Source organism: Ischnura elegans, chromosome 12, assembly GCF_921293095.1.
Source record: "Ischnura elegans chromosome 12, ioIscEleg1.1, whole genome shotgun sequence".
Lineage (NCBI taxonomy): Eukaryota > Metazoa > Arthropoda > Insecta > Odonata > Coenagrionidae > Ischnura > Ischnura elegans.
In genome coordinates this window covers 7,906,303-7,925,072 of record NC_060257.1, presented here as the reverse complement: position 1 = coordinate 7,925,072, position 18,770 = coordinate 7,906,303, and the positions used below count along the sequence as shown (strand labels likewise).

The 18,770-nt window shown below is 38.2% G+C and overlaps 1 protein-coding gene across 1 annotated transcript in view; it reads left to right on the top strand.

Annotated features, from left to right (window-relative positions):
* LOC124169006 overlaps window positions 1-18,770 on the top strand; it is a 263,677-nt gene that overhangs the window by 233,677 nt on the left and 11,230 nt on the right. Inside the window, exon 5 of the mRNA XM_046547466.1 lies at window positions 11,407-11,593. Coding sequence (XP_046403422.1) covers window positions 11,407-11,593 — 187 coding nt within the window. The remainder of the gene's footprint in view (window positions 1-11,406; window positions 11,594-18,770) is intronic.

The window sequence follows — 18,770 nt, the reverse complement described above, 5'->3', positions numbered from 1 at the left end:
AATATATAAATATATTGAAGATGGTGTCCTAAAATTGAAATCTGGGACGTAATAAATTTAATAGTCGTGTAAAATTGCAATTGTATTTATTTTCAATATGGAAAATTTCCACTCCATCACGCTAGAATGTTCGGATTTTACGTATGTAACGTTCTGTCCATGATTTTTGGCGTGATTGATTATGCATTGATGTTTGAATTGTATTTCAATTGTTTTTTTGAAGTTGAGGGCGCTATGGTGATGGGGGGGTAAACAGGGGATTGTTAGAGAGGGAGCCATTTTGGATGGAGGAGATGAAATAAAGCTCTAAAGATAATAAATGATTATTATTGTCTGAGAAGAAGAAAAGGTTGCGACATCACACGTATAACATTATATTCGGGGAATATGCGTCCTTGGAATGACGGAGGGAGCGATGACTCTTGAGAGATATGTATTCCTCGGCATCTTCCCTTCCTTCCTCCGAGTCAGTTGGCACGCAGATCACGGCAATGGACACGCACCGAAAAGTGCTTGCGTGCCTCCGATAGCCTCCGTCTCCGCTACGTGATCCTCCGTCCTTGTCCGCGTGTGTTCCACCCACCACAGATCTCTGCACCTACTTCCATGAACGCATAAATATATGTATAAGTCCTCGTCTTTGCCTCCTTTTAGTCTCTTAAATCATCCCTTCAAGTACGGTTAGGTAAATTAATGGTTTCGTCGTGCAAAATTCTCGCCCTTCATACCCTAAAGGGTATAGCCTTTGGCCATTTGCAAAGTAATTAACTGCAACGCCTTTAGCTTGGTATGCTGAGTGAATTCTAGCATAGTAGGAAGAGTTCTAATCTTTAATATATCACTATGTACTTTGGGGTGTCCCATGAGAGTAAATAACTTTTGATCTTGCGATCTCTGAATTCTTTCCGGGTTTTCACCGCGTCCGTTGGGTTTTGGCGACCAAACCCAACGGACGCGGTGAAAACCCTAAGAGAATGCAGAGATCATCTGATCAACGCCGCGAAAATCTTCGAACCTTCAACTTTTGATCTTTTAAAAAATATTGATATGCCGGTGCCTTAATTGCTATACTTGGTTGATACATTCATTCATACTGGATATATTTAGTACTAAGAGTACGGGATGAGATATTTTTGCCCTTATACCACTTTCGAAAACTCAGGGCAACTAAAAATGCACTATCAACAGACATTTGCAATTATGATCGAATAATTCCAACTGCATATATAATGCCTTATCAAGTCTCTCTTCTATAATTAATTCCTGTCTTTTCCTTTAATTTTTTGATAAATTTCAATTGTTACATTATTTTTGTTGAAAAATGTCCTGAATGTAAAAAAAATATGAGGAAATAATAGAGATTTAAAAAAAGTGATATTGAGGAAAATGCCAATAGCATTGAAAAAAATTAAAATTGCTTGCAATGAAAAAAAATTAAAATTGCTTGCAATGAAAAAAAATTAAAATTGCTTGCAATGAAAAAAGTGGACAAATTGCTTAATAACCATGCAACACAAAAAGTTGCGCAAAATAATTATTTTATTATTAAGTGAGTGGTTGTTGTTTTACCGGTGTAGCGGTAAAGCTTCTGCGTCATGCTAAATAAAGTGAGTCGAAATTTAACTCTTATTTTCAATCATATTCCTATGGAATTTTGTGACTTTGTGTATAATTACTGATTCCGTGCCAATATGGAATGAAAATTTCATAAAGACTTCGTAGAACTTTTTAAAATGGATGTTATGCCTTAAAAAACAGTTACCGGTCGTAAATTACCTATTACTCTCAATGAGAGCTGGTTTTTTCTTTATTTCCCTCTGTGCATGCGGGATATTTGTTTACGGATGTATTAACACGTTTGAATACATAAAAACAATATTCTAGATATTTTATTACGCTCCAATGTTATTTTCCGATGGTATGGATAATTATTTTTCTTTTCGGGTTTCCTGAATCACAATGATTACTACATAGGTATAATTAATTGGTTCAGCTATAAATTGCAAAACTGTCAAGAATTTTTATTGATAGCTGGTTAATCAATGGCCTAATTCACTCACAAATTCACTCACATCACGAAAATATTACCAAGAATTGGGTATGCTGATGACAAAAATGTGCATGAAGATAGAAAACTTGATGGCTTCAAATGATCAATGACAATTCTTCAAGGAAGTTGGAAACTCCTGTCATCCTTGCGTTAAAAATTATTATATTTAGGACTAGGATAACAGGTATTATGGTATTTTTTGTTATGCTAATTAAAAATTATCCGCAATTGATCTGTAAATTTTACTTTTAGTAAGGTTTTTTTAAGAGTTATCAGTTTTAAAAGTTTATCAAGGGTGGCTAAAATCAATCCAAGTATTTATATCGTAATTGTTGGTATACATTTTTGATAGATTATATTTGGCTTACTTTTATGAAAATTCAGTGGTTTGGCCGTTTCCTTTTTCCTTTGTAAGGTCGACGAAACGTGAATTGGGAATTCTTATCTGAAATTATTTACCATCATATTGTAATAGCGATGTGAATATACCGCAAAAATAGATTTTGCTTGAATGCGGAGGTCATTTTAACTTCTTCTGATTATAATGTAAAACGATGAAATGTTCCGGATAAATCCTAGTGAAAACCCACTGTTTTGGCATGCAAGATGTGTTCAATTGGTTTTGGAATTTTGTGGCATGAGCGAGTGATTTCGACGCCGATCTGCCGTCAACTGTCCGTTCGGACTATGAATGAAGGGAAGCTATTCGTGGGCGTGGCTTTCTTTTTTTGTAGTCCCATAGTTCGTCACGCGATGGTCCCAAAGGGCGCGTGATTGGTCGTGTCAATCGCCAGGCGTCTAGGCGTGCCTCTCTGTCCGTCTCTCTCTTTCTGTTCCCTTGAATGCACACTTCCAACAATGCGTGTTTTGAACGCCCCGCATTCTTCCGATTGTTACGTCGAAGTTTGGGTGGTGTCCACGGAGATACATGCACTCGTAGCTAGGAGATGAACAACAATGCAGTCACTCCTTTGGTGTATTTTTTTGGTTCAGAGGACGCCGCTGGTTGTTCATTTGAAGGTAAAGGGACAGTATATCGCTCTCATTTTGACTATTGAAATGGGCTTTCTAAGTTCTCGCCATGAACAAATTAACGCAAAATAATAATTAAACGTGTATTGTAGTCCTGTTGGCCTTTCAGACCTTATAGTACGTGCTCTGTTTTTGTTAATACAGTGGATATAGATGAAAATAATTGAATAACGGATTTATTTACACAAAAATGAAAAATGTTAATACCTTCTTCGAGTACGCGGTCCTTGTACCCCGTGGGCCGGCTGAAAAATTTCGTTTTTGGTAGGTGTACTTCGTAGCTGTGAAGACGGGTGTGCTATGCCACAGCCGAGTTATCTGGTGGTCTTATTATTCTCCGGGAAAAACCTCAATCATTATATTAAAAATTTCTATCGAAAAATTAAAAATCATAAATTTAATGGATAGGTATCTATTAAAGTCGTTTGCTATATCTCTTACCTTTGCAATAACTTCTCTGAAAGCATTTATAAACCGTTTAAGTACTATCTAACGTCAATGTTGCCACTTGATTATTTCATTCAATCATTCTACATACTACCCCGCAAAAGCCGACCCAGTAGGCGTGTGGCAGGGGGTGTTAGGACACCAGCCTTTTGTAAATAAAGAAATAAATTCTTTGACGAAAATAAAGTAAATTCTTTCGCATTTATTAAAGTCCTTTATGGTTCGTGGGACATAAAGGAATTCGCATATCTATCCGTTCGGCAAAACATCTTTCTTAATATATCGCTCCTGTCGGACCTGGATATGTGTATAGCGGGGCTCTAGTAATATTTTCTCGGTGTCGCTCTTAAAGATATCCATTCTCAATTGTTCAAGCTATCTAAGCCTAGCGCGCAGCCTCCGAGTCTCCAGCGGCTCCCAGCCTAATTTGCTTAACATCTGTATAATGCTTTTGGTACAACTGAAGCAGTTTTATGCGAACTGCGCAGCTTTCCATGCATCCGAGTGAGCATCGAGGAAGAAGGTAGTACGAAAAATGGGATGGAAGTCGGACCTCCTCGATATCTCGCCTGAATCAGTTGAATTTAAAGGAGCCATCATTATAATAGCCCAAGTTAAGAGAGCATTGCACAATCACATTCCGAATTTCCTCTGCAGCATATTAGAAGGTCCTATCTTTAATCGGACCTAAATCTACATCTACATACTACCCCGCAAGCCGCCTAAATAGGCGTGTGGCAAAGGTTGTTAGGACGCTAGCCGTTAACAAATAAATAACTAGCAGCCGCTGGAAATAAAATTATGCTAAACAGTAAGGAAATTGCATAAGGAAGTTCCGCATAGAATTTATTAAAGTCCCTAATTTTTTAAGGTAAAATAGAATTCCCATATCTATCCGTTCGACAAAATATCCCTCTAAGATTATATTTTCTGTCGTACCTGGAAATTTAGTGGGGTTCTAATTTAATATTCTTTGTATCGCTCTGATTAGATAAATATTCTAAATTGCTCAAACAATCTAAGCCTAGCGCGCAGCCACCGAGTCTCTAGCGGCTTTTAGCCGAATTTGATGAACATCTGGTTAGCGCAAATCAAAGTAAACTATCATAATAGACTCTTATGAAGTTTCCCCCTTTTAAAGAAAATGCTGTGTTATGTATTATATCTCTTTTTGACAGAGCATTTTTCCACGTAGCTCCTTTATTCTCATTCTCGTCTATGCTTCGATGGGTAGAATTGGATTTGAAAGAGTTAGTTAGAGAGGGTCAATCTATGCCGCTCTTACCTCGATGTCAAAAAGCGGGGGTGAGTCGTTTGAGAGGACGTCGTAGGGCATCGTGATTGGTCGGAGGCGGGAGGAATGCACCGCCCCTGGCGGGGGAAGAGGGAACCTGCGATGTCATTCGGAGCACGGCCGTATGGCCAAGAGAACACGGTCCAAGTGTCATATTCCCGTCACCTACCCCGTTGCCACGTGAAGGTATTCCGACGCGGAGACAGGCCCAGCTAAACCCGACCATCACTTTGCCGCGGTATCACGACACGCAGCCTACATACAGGCGAAATTAAGCGGGAAAAGGCCCCAAAAATGTTATATCCGAACGTATAAAATGTGAATATATATAATTACGATGAAATATGCTATACAATTTCATAAAAACTGAGGAATTACTCAGACTTGTCAATTTTTATTTGCAGTTTAAGCTACGTAATAATTCCTGGTCCTCCAAGTCCGAGTTAGGCAGGACTAGCAACCGTCCCCTGGAAAAAGTCGCATACAGAGTTCTTTGATTGTGGCTTGGAAGCATTTAGAATGGAAATAGATGAATGGAGGCGTATGAAAGAGGAATTCAAAGCTAGAAAGACTGTGGGTATGGATATTCTTCAATAATATTACGACAGCATTCAATAGGTATCCGTGTGTAAGGGATATTTCTTAATTGCTAAACCTATGAATATGCCTTTTGTTCGATGAGCTACCATAATAGATGAAGTGAAAAGTTGTGTCCTATTATCGTAAAATTGAATACATATAAATCCCCTTCGAAAGGCTGGTGTCCGCAGTATATGTGGATCGGAATTTAAAAGCATACATGTAAAGGCAGTGTTGATTTACTCTGCAATTCAATGAATGTGTCTACAATATATTGACAAAATCTTCTCGTATTCTCAATAAAAAATCAATATAAGTATATCGATTTTCACCATATCACCTCATGTATACATAGGCCGCCATATTTGTTTCGAAAGGTGTCACCTCACTCCACATTATCCTCCCAGAATCTAAAGTCTTCACTGATTGGCTGACTTTTTAACTGCCAAATGATCTTTCTCCTTTGTCTTACTTACTTGTATTGTAGAAATATATGCACGAAGAAGAAAACTTTCTCGTAATGGCGGTGAAGACTAGCTCGTTATCTCCCTGAATGAAAACTATGTACAATATTGCACATTAGGAATATAATTCCATAGAATCATGGAGTGTTTGAAATGCTTGATTCCCGTTTTTTCTTCAACATTTTCAATGAAAAAAAAAAAGGCATATCGCAGTCTTATTCTCTATTTTGTCGCTTTACTTTGTAATTGAGTATTTTTCACAGCCAACATTTCTATCGGGCTATTTTCGGTCGCTAATTGTTTGACTAAATAGTTCATAATCGTTTGATTATGATCCTTCAAGGTGATTTTTAGAGAGACCAACACATTAAGCCTCCAGTAATTCGAGCACCTCCTGTCCCCTGACGACAAAAATCGGATTTATTCAGAATGCTATGCAGAATGATGCAAATATTAGTCGAAACTTGAAACTAGTTCTCATTTTAATCGTTTTTCAAAAATGTTCATAGCCCGGCGGTGTGTGCAAAACGATTCATTTTTTAACATTGCTATACAATGTTTAAACAAATAAAAGCAAGATATTAGTATGCAAAAGAAGGGAAGAAGTAAAGACTAACATTGAAATAGGGAAACAAAATCTGGAGGAGGTTGATGAATTCTCTTGGCTACGAAGCAGGATAATAAATATGGCTGAAGCAAGAAAGAAATTATCAGCGGAATAGCCCAAGCGAAGAGAGCATCCTATTGGAAATCTATGCATAAAAGTAACGAAAAAAATTAAAAGAACTTATATTTGGAGCAAGAGTGTCTACGTAAGTGAAAGCAGCAGAGTAAGCATGGATAGAAGCCCAAGAAATGTGTTTTCCTACAGAAGAATGATGAGTATCAAATGGATCTGTCGAGTTATTAATGAAGAAGTCCTGAGAATAGTAGGGGAGAAGAAAAGCCTCACGAAAAAAATCATGAGTAGATCAAACAACCTTATTGGCCATGATTTGAGACATGATGGCCTGATGTAGACTATCGTTGAGGGACAAGTGTACGGAATGAAAAAAAGGAAGTACTCGAATAAAATATGTGGAACGGATAAAGAAAGATGTGAAAGGGAAGAAATACGTAAGCGTAAAAAAATAAGGGAGAGCTACATCAAACCAATCTCAGGATTGTTGACTAGTGACGATGTCAATAAATCTTCTTACCATAATTTCATGCAATTTATTACTTGATTACCTGTCATATTTGTTCTGCGCCCTCTTATGTAACCCATCACTTCCTTCCGTTGCGTGAAGGTATTCAAACGCGACGACACACCCAAATTACTTACCCTGACCATCATCTCGTCACGCTAAGGACCCAAAGCGTGCTGAGGTTTTCTCTGTGGTCGCTTATGGCATCCATAAACACCCAATACACTATAGTGATTGTTTTCTCTGAAAGCATTATTTGAAGATTTCACCATGAGATTATTCGTACTTTTCCACCAAATATTTAATCAAACTTATACATCCACTGTCAGTCTTTCCTATCATACTCTTACCTTGATCCCGCCATGTCTTTCACTAAATATTTTTTTTTGTTTTACGTGATTAAATTGCTGAATTCCTAGCTCTTTTATTTAATTATTGATTCAAAAACATTATTTTTGCCTCTTTTTTATTCACGTTATTTCCGCTATTATATTCTTAAGCAAATCGTGCGTAACTAAGTTAGCACATTAATGGTAGATAAAACAAACATTACGTAAACTAAATGTGCTAGATAATGACACTGAACGGTAAAACGTGTATACAACTAATTAAAATTTGGTTGAAGGTTACACATAATCTAATCATAAGTATGAAAACAATTTACAGCCACGAAATGAATCCAGATTTTTTTTTCTATTTTAATTGCAAGTTTCCTTAACGACTAGTTGTAGTAGTAAAAAATAGTGTTTTTTATAATAATTACCAATCGATTATATTAATTACAATCAGTACATACTCTTAAAAAGTATAAAATCTTTTATTATCAAATTACAATGCAACCATCATCGGCTTGTTTAATTAATTCCATAGGTGTCTGTGTAACGAACAAAAATCACACATTCCCAAATGGCGCTCGTGTCTCTTCGGTTCATCAGAGAAAAAAACTAATATACCACATGTGTGGGAAATTTTATGCACATACTTCGATTTGGGACAGTACCTGAGCTCCATACACTTACTGATTTAGCCGAAAGGTTGGTTTGAATAGGTGAGGGTAGAGGTCATCCCGAACTATGTGTGAATTCCGCACATTCAGGGTAGTAGTGTTCATTTCCTTTCCCTAAGGATTTTCTTTGAGGATTTTGTTGGGGGGTGTCAGAAGACTTCTCCCAGAATTTGAAGCTGGAACCCCGCGATCAGAAGCCTAGCTCTCTATTCATTAGGATACCTTTCTCATTCTGACAATGGAACATTCTCTCCTCCTAGGTTTATTTCATTTTAAAAATTATAGAGTCCGAGTTATAAACAAAAAATCTGAAAATCAACACTACTCTACCTTTTTTTGCAGAGTGGAGTCAAGTAATTTTTTTCAGTCAATCTTACATTCAGATTCTGAGACCAAAAAATCTAAAATGATAAAATATAAACGAAATATGGTAATTTTCACACTTTAATATAAAACTCCACCGCCGGCTATGGTATTTCACCACTCTATGACATTTCCAAGGTGTTTCTTGAACTTGAAAATGACATAATATGTTGAAACCATGGTCAATAGCAGATTTTTCTATTAGAGTGTGGAAATTACCATAATTAGTTCATATATGACCCAGTCTTAGGTAAATGTTTGCTTGTCTTGTCCTTTTTATTGCTTAACCTGGCCACAAACCGTCTCTCTCTTACCCTGGGCCTCGGCTCTTTTATAAATGAGACTTTCTGTCATTACTTCTCCTCATAATATAGTTCAACATTGTTACATGGGCAAACAGCCCGTAACATTTGCTTGAAACTCGACTTCTAACGGACATTGGCTCTGGGCAGCTGTCCCTCTTTCCTTCCGTCTTTTATGCCGACGTCTAGTCCGTTCGAGGCTAATAATAGTGCTCCTTCATAACCCAAATGAATCACATCTTTGTCACCGTAAATTGTGGGACAATGGAATAAACTACCAACTGATGTACCGTGGAGGACATTTCTTTAGCCACCGCCAGTTCCTCCTGTTTAGTATTTCGATCCGTGGGAGTTGATGGGTGCGATATGGTTGCCTTGTCTACAGGGCCTGCATCCATTGTTGCGGATCCCTCCGTGAGTCACATCTTGGCAACGGATCCCTCCTCCTCCTAAGGCAGACGTGAAGAACGCATGCATTATTGAGACGAGATGTGTGAGTGAGTGAGTCATTTCGAAGGAATCATCCCTCTCTGTGTGGCCCATCCGCTGAGGTGCTCACCAACATTTGGACCTCTCGTGTGAATATATAACACGAATCATCCTCTGATATTGGTCCATATAACAGTTTACAACTGAACCCAGACAGCAATCAATATCCCAACAACATCCAGACAACATCGCCGGCGTTATCAAATGACATCCCTGCAATATCAATCTTAATAGTAGATATTAGCGTTGTATGGATATCTATCAAACATCCAAATGACCCGTCAAACAACGTTGCAGGGATGTCCAACAGTGGGCATGGAGGTTCATAATACAACATCTCTTGGACATCTTCACAACATCTAATGAGTAGATAATGGTATTCACATTAATATTATTGAAGACATTAATCTATTTAAGGAACATTACGACAACTCTTTTTAGCTGCGGACGCTAGTCTTTTTCTTTTTATAGGTTCCCCCTGCTGTGTTGACTCCCTTAGTAACGTACATATCTACAAAAGCGGCGTCACAGCGCCATCTCTGGATCAAAATATGAACTTGGAAATTCAGCTTGATTATAGCATTATAACTTCAACAAATGGTTGTGCTTATTATGGGTTTTGGTAATTCCCAGACATACAAACAGAAAATTTGTGCTCTTCAATTCTATACAGAATAAATACTACCTATGGATACTGTTTCGAATAGCATTTATTTTAAAGTCACGGATATTACAGCTTGGATATCTATGTAACATTATTTTTTAAACTCGTGGTGGATGTTACGAATGATAGGATATCTAAGTTACGGTGTAAATATATCCATCGTTTAATAACAACGCGTTTTGGATAAGTGTCAACCTTAGTTAGATATCCGATGGATATCGTCTGCTGCTTTGGAAATATTCTTTCTACCTTCGTCCCGAGCGATATTGATCAATAATGTTAGAGATTCCGTTTATCGGTTTCACAATTTCACTCTCTCGAGCCATAATAATCAATGTTTCGTGACAAAGCCACCACATCGGTATTACCAATGTCCTGAGAATGTACTATGACATCGCTCTTGTCATTGATCCTGATTAAACTATTATCGAAGTTAATTTAATTCTTGAAATGGATGGTGGTTGCATTTTTCCAAAAATTTTCAATGCGTAAGATACTTTTCGTCTCAAAGAACTGTCATCTGGCACAAGACATTGTAATACATTTCTAATGACAACCTGCCTCTCTTTCACCCTGCCGTTTCTATTCTTCGAGTCTATAAATTGTTAATGACCGTTGCCTAGTCTACAGGGCCTGCATCCATTGTTGCGGTGGTGTCGCATCCCTTCTTCGTTAGGTTTAATAATAATTTTATAACAATGGCTCCGTGAGCTGGAACTTCGTAACCATGCATTGCATTAGCTCAGTAACTCTGGCCTTTCCGTTTCTACGGTTCTTTCCGCTGCGTCGTATTTCAACAGTTATCACTAGAGTCCTCCTTCCACCCCTGGTTTTTCGTAAGTCCTTGGTTGTCATATATTTTGATGCTTCCCCGGCGAATAATGCGGGTAAACTCCTCTCCGGATACCAACAGGGAGTTAATTTATCCATAAAGGCCGACGTTTCGTGCTCCGACTCGGGGCTCATCCTTGGGGTTGCTGAATGTTGTTTTATATGTTTTTGGTTGCTAAGTATCGTTGTTACAATAAATTTAGGTATTTTCATCAAATAATTTCATTTCAATAAATTTAGTTAATTAAGATACTATAAATGAAGGAAAATATATGTTACTATTAATATTATTTAATTAACTAATTTATTGAGTCAATGAGACAGTGTATATCTATGTGTATGTATTATTTTTATCTCAAATTAATATCCATTTGCCATAAATTTCCGAAACTTCTGAAAATGAAAAATAATATTATTAAGATGTTAATAATATAAAAAGATCATTATAAGATAAAATATTAAGATTTAATCCAAGAAACTCAATTCCTCTAATGAATTCTTCTTGGGTTTCCAATCGGGTTAGTGTCTGCATGTTTTAGGCTGACATTTCGTTGGGAGACTTTTCCAACCAAACGTCGGCCCAATAACCCGGTTGGAAACCCGAGAATAATTCATTTAGGTCTCTCACCGTGGAAAAACTCAAGATTCTTCCTACTCATTGACTATAACGATTTTTTTCTCTCTTGTTTGCTGTTCAGGTGACGAGGTGTTGGCGGTGAACGGCGAGAGCGTTCACGGGTTGTCCCACGCGGAGGCGATCGCCCTCTTCAAGAAGATCCGATCGGGTCGCGTGGAGCTGAGGATCGCCCGGAGACTCATGCAGCCCCTATCAGCATCGTCCACGCTCACCAGGCCATCCTCGGCCAAAGCATCCCAGGGGCAAAGGTGAGGAGGCCCTTATCAACATTATATGACGCAATTATCGGATAAATTAATCGCAGGAGGACACTACATTCAGTGGCGCAGTTGCTTGGGAACCTCCTTGATTTAATGTATGATCTTTGGTTTTCCCGGCGTATCATCTGCAGAAAAGTTTCACGGGTTTTCCACCGGTTAAAAATTTTCCATGTCTCCCGACGTTACGAACTGCGACTTGCTGTTTATCCTCAGGGGATCTTCCGAATGCCATTCTTCAAAAAAAAGGTAGATGAGAGACAGCGTCCGTAAACTTTCGGACCTACGCAAGGAGAAAGCAAAACTTCAATGCAGTCTTGCTTTTCTTATGAAATGCCGTGACGAAGAGGCTATCCCAACATTTGCCAAGGTGAAACCATCGCTTAAGCCGGCGTGAACCAATCAGGTTACACCTGACCACGGATGGGATGTATATATACTTGTCAAAGATCCCCTGATGATGAACAGCAAGTCGCTGATCGGAACGTCGGGAGACATGGAAAACATCAACCGGTGGAAAACCCGAGAAACTTTTCTCCTTGATTTAATATTTTGATGGAGGGTGTCACTTTACTACGGTGGAACGATCGATTAATCTATACCTAATTACTAAGTTTGTAGTCTGCCCGCATTTTGTGCAGACACACTTTAGGGTCTATCCCAGTCGTACCAAGTGCTACAGGGATGGGGTCTGGTGCGTTCGACACAGAAACTTTTACGCACATTTTAGGCGTAATCCCGGAACAGGGTGGTTTCCTAGTATTTTTTTATTGCGTGGATCGAAATATTATTACTCCTAGAGTACGAATTTCACGCTTTTAGATTTTTAAATAACGATACGTATTTTTCGCTATAAAATGAAAAGTGAAAATTTTCAAGCGCGCAAAAACGCGTCGGCTAAGAATGAATTCCGGGAAAGGCCCGTGTGACGTCATTCTGGTTCCGGCTGCCGCCGTGTGAGGCAACCTTGGTACGAGGCTATGAGCACCGATACGATACAGGCTGCTAGCAAGTAGCAGAGTACCCTGCTAGCAGATTGCGCTTGGCTTAAATACGGATTATTAATACACAATCAAACGAAGGAAACTTTCCGACCATAGGCGTTTTTAATAGGTGATTATTAAGAGATCTTTTCCCTGAGCCCTATGCTACATGCATGCATTGGTAATCTCAGACGATGTAAAACTCCTATCTACTCGTATAGAAACTAGGTCCCTGTGACGTCACGTGGAGTGGCATCGCATGGGCGCCAATCTGGCCTTTTTCAAATGCGGTTAATATTTACCATTGTCATACGTCTAAACTGGGATTTCTAAAACCAAATAATTTTTATATTATCAATACACTAATTTTGGGTAACGAATCGCAATCAATGCATTCCGTTTTCTTTGATGAAGGAAACTACCCTACTGTAGTTAGACATTGCTTAAAGTTGCGGGAAATAAAAGCACAGAAATTGACCAAATAAAGGCTTCCCATGGAATGGGAGATAAACAGTGGAAAGCCTCTATTAATTCCTGTTTCCCCACTGCTGTGAATCTCCTTTGCAAAACTCTAGCAACCATCAACAGGTGAAACACTAACAGGAAACAGCGCCACAACGGTAGGCGACAAGACAACGACCGGTAGCGCAGCAGAACTGGCAGGTTGACACTGTTATTTTTTTATTTAAAAAAACACTTGTAAGTTTCCACCTTTATAAAATTTATTACGACCTAGTTTTCAATTTTATCAATTCATATTTAATGTACCTTTATGCTAAATATAAAATTATTAGTAAAATTGAAACCTTGGTCGTAATTAGTTTTATAGCTGTGGAAAATTGCTATTTTCTTTTTTACATGGAAAAATTCCACTCCATGAAGCTTGGATCTTCATATTTTATTCGATTATTTTTTTTCTGAAAGTACAACAATGATGTAATGCGATTTCGCCCTCCCCAATTGGAGCCATGAATGAAATGATATTTTCGATCTCCCGCCGTGCAATGCCGACATAGTGCCCAGGGACTTACATATTTACGCTGAAATGAAGATGGCTAGGGTTTTCAAACGCGCGATGAACTTCAGGACAAAGGCATAATTCATTAGCGGCGACATCCTATGAAGAAGATGTAATAAAGCTTGTCCACATGAACAACCAATTCCTCTATCGCCGAGGTCATTAAGTCGAAAGGACACCAAAAAGTGTGTATAATATTAGCAATGAAATAATTTTTAATCAATCACTTCGTCTTCTGATCATGACCCATTGAGAGGTTGAAAAAAAAACGGCCCTCGTATTTTCAGTGACGAGGAATAGCATTGAGATGCTCTGAGTTTGATGCATCACAACATCAAGAAAATATATATTTTAAATTATCAATTTTCGTAGACGCTCTGATTATACCTTATTTCTCCATGGAGTTTGAATCGCTTTGCCAGTCGTCGAGGTGAGTAGCGACATCTGTAAGTACCCATTGAAAGTCGTGGTTGGTGGCAACACGTATAGAGGTCGAACCCTAGGATTCTCTTCTTTAATATTCGTGGTACCATAGCTTTCAGTGAACCCAGTTGACCAGCTCATGAAAAAAATACAAAACTTTGTGGTCGAAAGATACATTATTGTGTCAAATTTTAGAGCTTGGTAATTTGAAGCCAGAACGGGCTTAATAGCCTAATCCTAGAAGGAAGAAGAAGAATTTAGAGCCAGGAAATATATTTCACCGAAAATTTAATCTTGAGCAGGAGTCATAAAATTCTGCGAATCATTCATAGGTTAAGGGCAAACGATCATCTCCTTTTCTCGTTGAAATATGTGGTTAAGGAGACGAATTATGTAACAATTAGAGCTAATGGGATTACTCAGTAATTTCTGTTGCGCATAAAATGTACGGAGAAGTTAATGACTCTCCTGGGCTTCCGTTAGCGTATTTTCTCACGCAACTTCCCGTTGTGTTATGGGATGAGTCAGTGTGGAACGATGCAGTGATTCTCACGGTTGCCTTTCTACCTTTCTTATTTCGTAAATACTCTCTATCACTACTTACAGAGCGCCGTTATAGGCGTTGCTATGCTTAGATTGTTTGAACAATTGAGAATAGATATCTTTAAGAGCGACACGGAGAACATAATATTAGAGCCACACTATATTTCCAGGCCCGATAGAAGCGATAAATTAAGAGATTTTTGCCGAACGGATAGATACGGGAATTCGTTTTTCCCCCGTACCATAAAGGACTTCAATATATTCCAGTCGTAATTTCGTTAGAGCATTTCTTTTTTATGTGCTGGCTGTTGTCCTAACACCCGGCTTTTAGGCGGCTTGCGAGGTGTTTTGTAGATGTAAGTAGATGTTATTCAGTAAAGATGTAATGTCATTAGTGAAATAGTAAGAAAATCCGTAAGCGGTTATAAGGTTCATTTCTTTAGTACAGATTTAAAAAAAATATCGAAACGGAATCAGCAATGAAATATTGCATCGTTTACTTTAACTTAAACTAGGTCATACCTCCATATATGATACCATGCTAAATTTTCGTAACAGTTGTTACTTAATATGTAAAATAATTATCTTCGTTTTCAACTGAACAAAATTGAAGATCAAGCCTTTCCCAAATAACGAATATATTGTCTACCAAAAAAAAAATTTCCCGACATAAGAATTCGGCATTTTCTGACGTAGCACTAATAAAATTTTCCAAAATTTCGGAAACTTCTGTATGGTGTAAAGTATTTTTTTTTACAAATTGTAATATTTATATTTCAAGAAAATCCTTCCATTACTCCCATGTGAGCCTAGCTTTAAAAGATTTGACAAGAAATATGAAGTTTTTTTGCTATTCGGTCGCATTTTAGCCTCTTTATGTAGGTAACGGGCGATAACTATGAGAAATGAGTTAACATGTTATGATAATCAGAACTTTGTACACATTATTTTCATAGTTTCATGGAGATATCGCAAAAAAACTATTGTGGATTTTTGTTTGGCGATTTTTAATTTGGGTCCACTCAGCTTCTTCTACTTTTCGAGCTGTTCGCGTCAATGTCTCAAATCTTTTCCAAGATAAGTTAATGAGCTCACAAGCTCCTGCCGATAGTCTCTCCGCTTCTAATCCACTCCTCTCTTCATCGCGGGATTCGTTTCTGTTTACACTCTTTTGAGCGATTCTTTACTACAATTAGCTGCTCTCCCTGAACGCGTTTATTCATCTGAACTCAAATGACGTCACCAACTCGTAAAAAGTGGGCGGAAACTTTCGCATTCTTGTGTTTTAACGTTATAAGAAATTTGTTTTATTTGTGAGCAGTGGCGCCGACTCCATGGGGCCTGAGGGGGCCCGAGCCCCCTCGAAAATTCTTTATGGGTGTGAGGAAAAAATGAGTCAGGCTTGTTGATTTTCCCGGAGTGTCAAGATATCGAGATTCGAGGTATCAGAGTTCTAATGTTGATCAAATGACTCTTCTAAAATACTTTAAAAAACTTGAAACTCACTACTTAAAAAATTTCCCGGGGCCAGATCCCCAGTTTGCCCCCCAATATTTTTTGTAAGTCAGCATCCCTGTTTATGAGAGTTTTTTCCGCCATAAGTTGTCGTCTTCCGTCTATTCATTCTTTAAATTAATTTTATTTTTTGCCATTTTTTTAAGCAAAGTCGTAAATAAAACACTCTGATGCTAAGTTTTCCACCCGCACCACCGTTTTTAGAGTACATATATATTCTACCAATCCAGTATTTTATGTCCAGGGGTCTTCGATCCATGACCATTTGTCGCCGACGCGACGGTTCTTTTCCGCAAACTACACCTATTACAGCGGCCTCTCCGTCTTCTCAGAACAGGGAGAGCTGTTGCTACGCACCTGAATTTCTTCCATGAATCTGCAGAAGAAAAGTGGGGTTGTTTTCAGAAATTGGTCCACATTCATCTATCATATCTCATCACCGAAAAACAGCCAGATTGTAATATATGCATCAAATTTTTATATCTCATGATATCAATCTCATCACAAAAATCATGCACTCTTTTGCCTTGCATGGAGTTACTTGATTATTGTGGAATTACTTTTGTGAAGTAATTACTTGTTGAAGATTTAGTTTTTGCTCATAGTTTTAGTCGTCGATGTCTTCTTCATTTGATCAGTATTCTAAAATGGTGTTATCTATTGGAAATGAATATATAAATCCCTTAATAGTCTCCTTCACAATTCCGTAAGCTTTCTCAACAGTTGCATTTGGTGGAAGACACGATGTATTTACGAACGTGACGGCATTACCCGCTTCTGCTCTTAATCCATGTGCCGTGAACCGCATCCCGTGTGCACGAGGAAGTTGAAATATCTCCGTGCTAAACTAGCCGTGACACTGTATGTCGACGTGAATCCGAGCTCTTTACTTAGTCGGCGATACTTTTGAGGCTGTTGTGCCGTATGCGTGTGTGTGTATGCACATACAAACTCGTTGTGAACGTTATCTTCGCCACCGCAAACAGTCCGCGCTCGGTGTGTCAGCGTTTATCGTGCTTTCCCGGGGTCAGATTCACTTCCGTTGAAAGAGGCGTCGCACAGTGGTTCAAAATCGAAAAAAGGTGGTCGAAATTATTACCGCTTTTATTCTTAGTCACTGTTGTATTATGAAGAAGCATTTTCTAAGAATTTTGTCCGCTGAATACGAATTTGAAGTTATTTTTGTTGTATCTTTGATATTATTGTTTTTAAATGGCCTATTATTTAAACAATTAAATGTTAAAAATAGATATTGTATTCACTTATTCATTCAATGAGTAGATTGATGCGCATCAAATAAATCGAGGTATTTTTTCAGATATGTGACTGTTATTTGTTAAATTTAATATTATTTATAAATTATATAAACAATTAAAGTTGACCGTTTTTAAAGCAACGGTAATTTGTGTTCGTATATAATTTTTATCTATTCAGCCTAAGTTAAATTTTGTATGCATAATCTATGATACTTTCATTTTTTTAATGAATTTGCTTAACAATACAAAATTATAATACAATATGGTCAATGCCCTCAAGGCGTGCATGAAATTCGCATCAGTGACCCGCAAGTTGTTTGGTGAGGTAAGTACAAGGATTGAAAGCAAACATTTAGGCATTCTAACTTTTTCTCTTAATATTTTTTCCAGTTTAATTAAATCACTGAATATTGTGACTAAGGCTATGGTATATCACATAAATAAGGATATTTATGTTCGTCCCTTTTATCCCTTCCATCGATCACGTAGTTCGACTAATTTCCGACTGAACGCAATATTACTCAAAGCGAAAAATTCACGAAGGATATCTCAATATAACTCGCACAAACTCAAAATTTGTCCTCACTCTTGAATTTGTGACTATAGCAAATGCGTTGTTAATGCCTCAGACGTGACTTTAAATGCCCGTGGTCCTTCTCTCAGCGAATGCGATGCACCGTCAGAGTCCTCTGAATGCCATGCTTGAGCGTGCGCGGGCGAGACATATCGGCCTGCTTTCTTTCTGTGCTTCTTAATTGCCTTTGTTTGTATGCTCGTATTTTTCGAATATTTTTCCAGCTGATGCCAGGATGCTTGCTCTAAGAGCAGCGTCTGGCGGACGCTCATAGAAGATATTCTTCCACTCACTCAGATTTATGTACTTTCTTAGCGGTTGTGCGTTCTGTGTGGGGGACGCTGAATGTTTTTCTCTGTGTATCATTATCATTTGCTTTCCTGGCTCAAAGTTTCCTTTCTCTTTCATCGTGGCAATGATAGAGAAGGCATGGGCCGTCCAGGCATTGCCACTCATTAGTTCTCGGAACCTAGACCTGCCAGGATCTGGTATCTTATTTACGACGTTTGACTCTTAGGGTTAGGGTTTTTTTCACGCCTATGTTCCTTTGGTGGTTTTATTTTTTTCGGCCTTGGGTCCCTTCCGTATCTGAATTCCTCTTTAGTTGACCATTCATATTGGTAGATGGTATGCGGCGACATTGAGGGTAGTCAGAGTGAAAAATATTCCTAGCACACTTTAAACACTTTTGCTTCCCCTTTAGCAAACTTAAAAGACAAAGATAAGATCGGGTAAACCTCGTTGAAGAGCAATAAAACTGCGGCCGGGCGCTACCTTTTTTTGGCAATAATAATCATTATCGACCGTGCGGCGGCTTCCAGTGAATTAGCATGCTATGAAATACATTTGAAGAGTC